Source organism: Nansenia antarctica (genome assembly GCF_963989245.1).
Source record: "Nansenia antarctica genome assembly, chromosome: 11".
Classification (NCBI taxonomy): domain Eukaryota; kingdom Metazoa; phylum Chordata; class Actinopteri; order Argentiniformes; family Microstomatidae; genus Nansenia; species Nansenia antarctica.
Genome location: NC_137681.1, coordinates 19277274 through 19285184, shown reverse-complemented (window position 1 = coordinate 19285184; position 7911 = coordinate 19277274). Strand labels below are relative to the sequence as shown.

The window sequence follows — 7911 nt, the reverse complement described above, 5'->3', positions numbered from 1 at the left end:
CCAAATCTGATATCATTCCACCTAGAACTCTGGACAAAATGATTGGCACCTTTTCAAAATTGTAAGAAATAATTGTATTTCAAGCATGTAATGCTCCTTTAATTTGTATTTAATCTCACCTGTGGCAAGTTACAATATGACAATTCTGACAATATAGAAATCACACATGCAACCATTTCAAATTGAGAAAAGTTGACGCAACCTTTGTGTTGTGTGTCTGTGTGAGTTCATACAGGTCAGTCTGTGGTGTTGCAGGTTCAAGCCAGTCCAGAGTTAATGTTTTCCTCTGCCCAGTTCGCTTGGTCCACTTTGGGGCAGAGTCCTGCACCTGTCACTCACACACAAACACACACCTGAAACTACTATCTGTCACTCACACACACCTCAAAACTACTATCCGTCACACACACATCTCAAGACTACTATCTGTCATATACCCACACCTCAAAATTACTATCCGTCACACACAGACTCACACACACCTCAAAACTACTATCTGTCACACACACACACACACACACACACCTCAAAACCACTATCTGTAAACACCTGTAGTTTCTGGGTCAGTTCAGCATCTGTGTTGGTCTCAGTATCTCTCTCCCAGGACTTTACCTGGCCTCCCTACCACTGGAACACACACACACAGAGGGAGTGTGTGTCTGCTGTTCAGGGTCAACTAGATGTTTGTTCAAAACTTCTGTTCCAAGTCACTCATTAACCTCCTGGTGACCAACAAACACCCACCTCCTCCATCGTCCACCACGGTTTGGTTGTCAGTCAGACGTTGATGTCGCAGTACGATTAGACGGTAAGAACCTTCACCTTTCTGTCTACTCGTGAACCTGTTTTGGAATAATTAATGACAACATTTAGATAGAATCATTATTTCCAATGTTGTTCACTTCAATGGTTTCAGCGTGTAGACATGGGGAGCTTGGTTTAGGTGCTCCATCTATGTCCTGAAGGCTGTGTGTTAATGTTCATCTGTGTCCTGAAGGCTGTGTTAATGTTCATCTGTGTCCTCAAGGCTGTGTTAATGTCCATCTGTGTCCTGAAGACTGTCTGTGTCCTGAAGGCTGTGTTAATGTCTATCTGTGTCCTGAAGGCTGTGTGTTAATGTCCACCTGTGTCCTGAAGGCTATGTTAACATCCATCTTTACATTGACATTTTAGAAATTTAGCAGATGATTTTATCCAAAGAGACTTACAACAAATACATTTGTCTGAGGTGGAGGCTAGGGGAGGATGGTGGAGGCTGAGGGAGGCGGGTGGAGGCTAGGGGAGGCTGGTAAAGGCTGGTAGAGATAGAAATTGGATTGTGTTGATAACATCCCTCGTTCCATTCCATGCTGGTTCTCAGAACAGGGAGGCGGCAGGTAGCCTAGAGGTTAGAGGTCAGGTAGCCTAGAGGTTAGAGAGGCAGGTAGCCTAGAGGTTAGAGAGGCAGGTAGCCTAGAGGTTAGAGAGGCAGGTAGCCTAGAGGTTAGAGAGGCAGGTAGCCTAGAGGTTAGAGGTCAGGTAGCCTAGAGGTTAGAGGTCAGGTAGCCTAGAGGTTAGAGGTCAGGTAGCCTAGAGGTTAGAGAGGCAGGTAGCCGAGAGGTTAGAGAAGCAGGTAGTCTAGAGGTTAGAGGTCAGGTAGCCTAGAGGTTAGAGAGGCAGGCAGTCTTGAGGTTAGAGGTCAGGTAGCCTAGAGGTTAGAGGTCAGGTAGCCTAGAGGTTAGAGAGGCCGGCTAGCATGTGCATGTGAGCTGGTGACTGGAAGGCTGCTGGCAGTTACCTGGTATCTAAGGTAACTACACTGCCGTTGTGTCCTTGAGCAAGGCACTTAACCCATAATTGCTCCAGGTGCGCTGGCTATGGCTGACCCTTTGCCTAGAGCAAAAACTACATTTTGTTGTACTCTGCCATGACAAAAAGGTTGAATCAATAAAAAAAAAAAATGAAAACAGTGTCTGACTGTTACCAGGGAAACCTCAACCTCACACAGCTGCCTGGTGTGTGTGTGTGTGTGTGTGTGTGTGTGAGAGTGAGATGTCTATATTTAACATACATGTAACACACTCCACACATGTAAGCGATTAGCCAGCCCATGCCTTTATAGACCAGAGGAAACTACACACTCCACACGCACACACACACACAGTTCAGAGTAACTCTCTCTCTGCCAGACGCCAGGCGACCCTCACAACTCCGTCAGTCATGATGACGTCACCCCTGCTTCGGCCATCGTTACATCACTTCCTGTCGCTGAGGCTGCTGGGTACAGCCGCCCCCCGGCCAGTGGCGTCGGAGGGTGTGTCTGGGCGGTGGGGGCGTGGCCAGGGGGCGGACCCCCTCCCTGCAGAGATGAGCTTCCAGGACCCCCAGGCCTTCAGAGTGAAGAGCACAGGAGAGCTGATCAGAGCGCTGGCTGTGTTCAGGCTCTGCTCTGTCCCCCTGCTGGTCACCCACTGTGACAAGGTGAGGGAGGGGGGCAGGGGGGAGTCCACTGGTAGACTGCTGGCCCCAGAGCTGTGGGACATGTCAGTGTGTTGAATGTAGGTCAGGGGTATCACTTCCCCTCTTTATCTGCTTACAGTTTCGTTCCCCATCCCTCCCTCTTTCTCTCTCTCTCTCTCTCCCTCTCTCTCTCTCTCCACCCGTTCTCTCCCCTGCTAGTTTACCCTCCCCTACTAGTTTACCCCGACTAATGTATTTTTTGCCTCTTTCTCGCCCCCCCCCCACCCCCCCAGCTCCTGTCTGCAGCGCGGGCCGTCCTGGGGAGGCGTGTGTTCTCCCTGCTGCTGCGCCCATCGGTGTACGGTCAGTTCGTGGGGGGAGAGGGGGAGGCGGAAGTGGGCGGGGCCATGGAGAAGATGAGCCGGTTGGGCCTCAGACCGATGCTGGCCGTCCCCATAGAGGAGGACCTGGGAGAGAGCACTGGGTGTGTGTGTGTGTGTGTGTGTGTGTGTGTGTGTGTGTGTAGGCGTGTGTGTGTGTAGGCGTGTGTGTGTGTGTGACCTGGGAGAGGGCACCGTGTGTGTGTGTGTGTGTGTGTGACCTGGGAGAGGGCACTTGGTGGGTGTGTGTAGGTGTGTGTGTGTGTGTGTGTGTGTGTGTGTGTCTGTAGGCGTGTGTGTGTGTGTGTGTGTGTCGGCGTGTGTGTGTGTGTGTGTGTACGTGTGTACGGTCTGTCACTATAAGAGGGATGTCACATGTCCACAGGGAGCGTCGCTATGACGACAACCTGGCGGCCATGTTGGAGTGTGTCAGGATGTCCCACAGCAACGCCTGGAGCCCAGACCCCATGATGCAGCTGAAGATCACCGCCCTGCTCAGCCCAGAGCTGTGTGTAAGTGTGTGTACGTGTGTGTACGTGTGTGTGTGTTGAGGAGCTGTGTGTGTGTGTGTGTGTGTGTGTGCGTGCGTGCGTGCGTGCGTGCGTGCGTGCGTGCGTGCGTGCGGGCGGGCGGGCGGGCGTGCGTGTGTGTGCGTGTGAGAGAGGGAATGAACAGAACAGATCCACATGAATGTACCTTGTGTGTCTGTGAAAACTCATTATCTCTATGGTAAGTGTCTGTGTTGATCAATTGTGTGTGTGTGTGTGTGTGTGTGTGTGTGTGTGTGTGTGTGTGTGTGTGTGTGTGTGTGTGTGTGTGTGTGTGTGCATGTGCGTGTGCGTGTGCGTGTGCATGTGTGTGCGTGTGTAGGTGCAGCTGACCTCTCTGCTCTCAGAACACTCGTACCACCTGGACCTGCTAGTCAGAGCCCTGGACGGAGAGGTACCTGTCTGCCTTCCTGTCTGTCTGCCTGCCTGCCTGCCTGCCTACTTCTCTGCCTGCCTGTGTGTCTTTCCCTCAAGCAATCAGAAAAATAATATATATATATATTATACCTGCACACTACCTGATTACTTGAACACAACCTGACTAACTACTTGAAATTCTTGTACTGTATCATATCTGTACTATATTGCATTTCATCTCATTATAACCTGCACAGCATTTTTCTTCTGTTCTACTGCAGTACGGTCTTGCTGTAGCACAACTACCATCACTTTATCACTTTATTACCTTATTCTACTTTATGATTACTTATTTTACTTTATCCTATTATTGTTGAATTTTACTCCCGTATACCCGTACAATGGATGTAATAAAAGCGATTCTGATTCTGAGTCTGTCTGTCTGTAGAAAGAGGCGGGGCTACAGTACTGGGCATATCTGTCTGTCCATGACTGAGGAGGTTTAACCTGTGTCTGACCTCTTTCTCTCTCTCAGCCAATCAGCTTCCCTGGGCTGGCGGAGCAGGACAACGCGCACTTACTGTGCGGCCTGAGGAGACTCAACGCTGTGGGGGAGGTACATAGACGACAGCCAATCAGCTGCTCTCCTTAGAGACAGTGTTGTTGACGTGTGTTGGAGGTCAGAGGTCACATGGTCAAGACTCGGTCGGAACAACTTGAAGTCTGTTTCATACAGAGTGGTAAAGATGCAGCGTGTGTGTGTGTTCTCCTTAGGCCAGCGTTAACAAGGTGCGCGTCCTGGTCGATGCAGAGTACACCAGCATGAACCCCGCCCTCTCCCTGGTCACCATGGCGATGATGAAGAAGTTCAACCAAGATGGAGCCTGGATCTGGAACACCTACCAGTGTTACCTGACGGTGTGTGCGTGCATGTGTGTGCGTGTGCGTGTGTGTGTGTGTCTGTCTCAGATTAGTGACTCACCTCACCATCCTCCATCAATTCATCATTTGTTTATTTTTGCTTTCTCTCTCTCTCTGCCCCCCACCCCCCCAGGCGTCCAGGGCCCTCCTACTGGAGGCTGTGCGGACGTCCCTCAGTGAGGGCTTCTGTCTGGGGGTCAAGCTGGTCAGAGGAGCCTATATGGACAAGGAGAGGAAACTGGCCAATCAGGACGGCCGCTCAGACCCAATCCACCAATCCTGGGAAGACACCAATAACAGGTGGTTCAGGAGAATGTTTCATCAATCATACACTCCAGTACTATCAATAATCCTGTCAGTACTGTGATTAATACTACACTATTCTACTATACACTATACTAATACTAAAATGGGACTAGAATGTCCTACCCACTTTTTAAAATTATTAGTTTGAACCCCCCCGCTTTTATCATGTCGAAAATCAGTGCTTCGGTCTATCCACTCTGCCCTCTTTTCAGAGCTCGGTGTCAGTGTTTCATTATCAAATCCATTCCACTTGCTTATTGAGAGAATGCCCAAATCAATGAAACTCAATACCACGTTTTCACTGCTACCTTGCACCCAGGATGATTCTCCCATAGCACATGTACACACGTACGCGCACACACACACACACACACACACACATGAGCGTGTCACTAACGTTAGCTAGTCATTGATGCCAGGCAGCTAAGTTACGGTGGGTCACGCTGTCACCACAAAATGTTCAGGAAATTGTTAACTTACACTCAGTTAGGAGTAGGAGCTCACACTTTTCAGAGTTCTCTTTATGTTACCACTGTTACTTTGATTTATACAGCGCCTATAGTTTGTGTTTGCCCCTCGTGTTCTACCGTTCCTTTAGGTGAATGATGGGAGCCAGCTCCCGTCTGAGAGAGACATTTTCTTTTTTTTGTAAATTAATACAAGACAGAATAATAGGATGATCATATAACGTATGTGTTAAATAGGATCCAGAAACATCTCACTTTGGTCATATAATTTTTGGGATGTGCGCTGGTCGTCCCTTCCCCCCAAGCTAAGTTTGCTAACAAATTCATTTTGAAATAATTTGTCTCATGCTAGTATAGCCAGATAAAAGTATTAAACCACCTGTTAAAAGGCACTAGAATACAGGAAATGACATCTATTCCTACTCATTTTCTGAGGGACGACCACCAGACCACCGTTAAGTTGGACCCACCCACTTGAAAATCGCTTCAGATTTGTACTGATATGACTTAATACCGTACTATCTAATGCTAATACTTGTTAACCTGCATGATGTTGTTGTTATCATAATTACCTCATGTTGTTGTTTTCGTAGTTACATCTTGTTGTTGTGGTTGTGGTCATAGTTACAACGGCTCGCTGGACATCCTGTTGGAGCTCATTTCCCAGAGTCCTGAGCGTTACAAGATCATTGTGGCGACGCACAACGAGGAGTCAGTCAGACGAGCCGCTGCACGGTAACACACACACACACACACACACACACACTACTCACTTCACTAGTCACCGGTGGTCTATTCACTTTACCACTGGGGTTATTGATTTAGTTGGTGTGTGTGTGTGTGTGTGTGTGTGTGTGTGTGTGTGTGTGTGTAGGATGGCAGAGCTGGGGATAGAGAATGACGGGGGCTCCGTGTGTTTTGGTCAGCTGTTGGGGATGTGTGACCACGTGTCCCTCACTCTCGGTAAGCATGACTCCCCCCAACACACACACACCCACCTCTCACACCCCCGTCCACACATACACACACACACACACACACACACACACACACAAACACAAACACCCCCCCCCTCTCTTCCTCTTTCTTAACTGGGTGTGTACGTCTAACCCCCCCCCTCCTCCCCCCAGCCCAGCAGGGGTACCAGGTGTATAAGTCTGTTCCGTACGGGTCTGTGGAGGACACCCTGCCCTACCTGGTCCGCCGGGCCCAGGAAAACCGGACCGTGCTGCAGGGAATCCGCAAGGAGAGGGACCTCCTCCGACTGGAGCTACGCAGGAGGGTCCGGAAGGGGTTGGGGGGGAGGTAGGAGGGAGGAGGCTCAGGGAGGGGCTGGAGGGGAGGAGGGGCTGGGGGGGAGGAGGCTCAGGGAGGGGCTGGAGGGGAGGAGGGGCTGGGGGGGAGGAGGCTCAAGGAGGGGCTGGAAGGGAGGAGGGGCTGGGGGAGAGGAGGCTCAGGGAGGGGCTGGGGGGGAGGAGGCTCCGGGAGGGGCTGGAGGGGAGGAGGGGGGAGGAGGCTCAGGGAGGGGCTGGAGGGGAGGAGGGGGGAGGAGGCTCAAGGAGGGGCTGGGGGGGAGGAGGGGGGAGGAGGCCTGTGATTGGAGGAGAAGTGGTTCTTAATGGACTCGATTGGTTAAATAATGGTTGAGGGCGGTATGGACACATTAAAGGGTTGATAATCTGGGAGACAGAGACAGCCCCCCCTAGTGGTCATATGTTCATCTACACATCACGCATCTTCATCTTTTGAAATATTTAAGTTGTTTATTGTCGACGATGGAATGTTCTACCATGTTCTGTTCTGCTGATTGAAATAAAGAGAATGACAGCTGGTGAGTTGCCATGGCAATGTGTGTTATTGTTGAGTCCCTACTCCTATGCCACCCCTCTCTCTCTCTCTCTCTCTCTCTCTCTCTCTCTCTCTCTCTCTCTCTCTCTCTCTCTCTCTCTCTCACTCAATCCAATTTAATTTAATTTAAATTTAAAGGGCTTTATTGGCATGGGAAACATATGTATGTAATGAATGACTAGAATAAAGAAATTATTAAACAAAGCTGTGCATATACTGTATATATAGTATACAGGTAAATAATGATAACTTAAAATAAAAAATAGAAAAGCGTGGACATTGCAGTTTAAAAAATATGAATACAAATAAATGAGAACTGTAAACATTATGTAAAGAGATCAGCATGGTGCAAATAGTGCAGATACTTATTTACAGTCTTTATGGTGGTTGTGTTCCACTGGACGTCCTTTTACTGTCACAACAGCTCACAAATCTTGCTGCTGTGTTTGCACATTGTTGTAATTCACCCAGCAGATATGGCAGTTTTTTGTTATTTGTCATATTTTCTAAATCTTTTTGGGTGTTTGTAATGTGTGGGAAGTATGTGTCTCTGAGGTCTTTGTACAGTTGGCAGGTAGTTAAAAAGTGCAGCACTGTTTCCACCTAATTTCGTGTGCAGTGGGTGCACAGTTTGTCTTGTCTTGG

General features: G+C 49.2%; 1 protein-coding gene across 3 annotated transcripts; it reads left to right on the top strand.

Moving 5' to 3' along the window:
* The first annotated feature begins 727 nt into the window (after nucleotides 1-727).
* Nucleotides 728-6732, top strand: prodh2 (proline dehydrogenase 2). Of its 3 annotated transcripts, none has more exons than XM_080541792.1 (11): nucleotides 728-808; nucleotides 2169-2460; nucleotides 2733-2923; nucleotides 3205-3331; nucleotides 3690-3761; nucleotides 4260-4340; nucleotides 4499-4642; nucleotides 4779-4945; nucleotides 6043-6153; nucleotides 6293-6381; nucleotides 6549-6732. In XM_080541792.1, the coding sequence occupies exons 2-11, from the start codon at nucleotides 2200-2202 to the stop codon at nucleotides 6725-6727; spliced, it is 1422 nt and encodes a 473-aa protein (XP_080397918.1). In that variant the 5' UTR covers nucleotides 728-808; nucleotides 2169-2199; the 3' UTR covers nucleotides 6728-6732. The 3 variants fall into 3 exon arrangements, with proteins under 3 accessions (XP_080397918.1, XP_080397917.1, XP_080397919.1); XM_080541791.1 differs by lacking the exon at nucleotides 728-808 and adding an exon at nucleotides 818-1646 and having other exon boundaries at nucleotides 1694-2460; XM_080541793.1 differs by lacking the exon at nucleotides 728-808 and having other exon boundaries at nucleotides 818-2460.
* Nucleotides 6733-7911: the final 1179 nt, after the last annotated feature.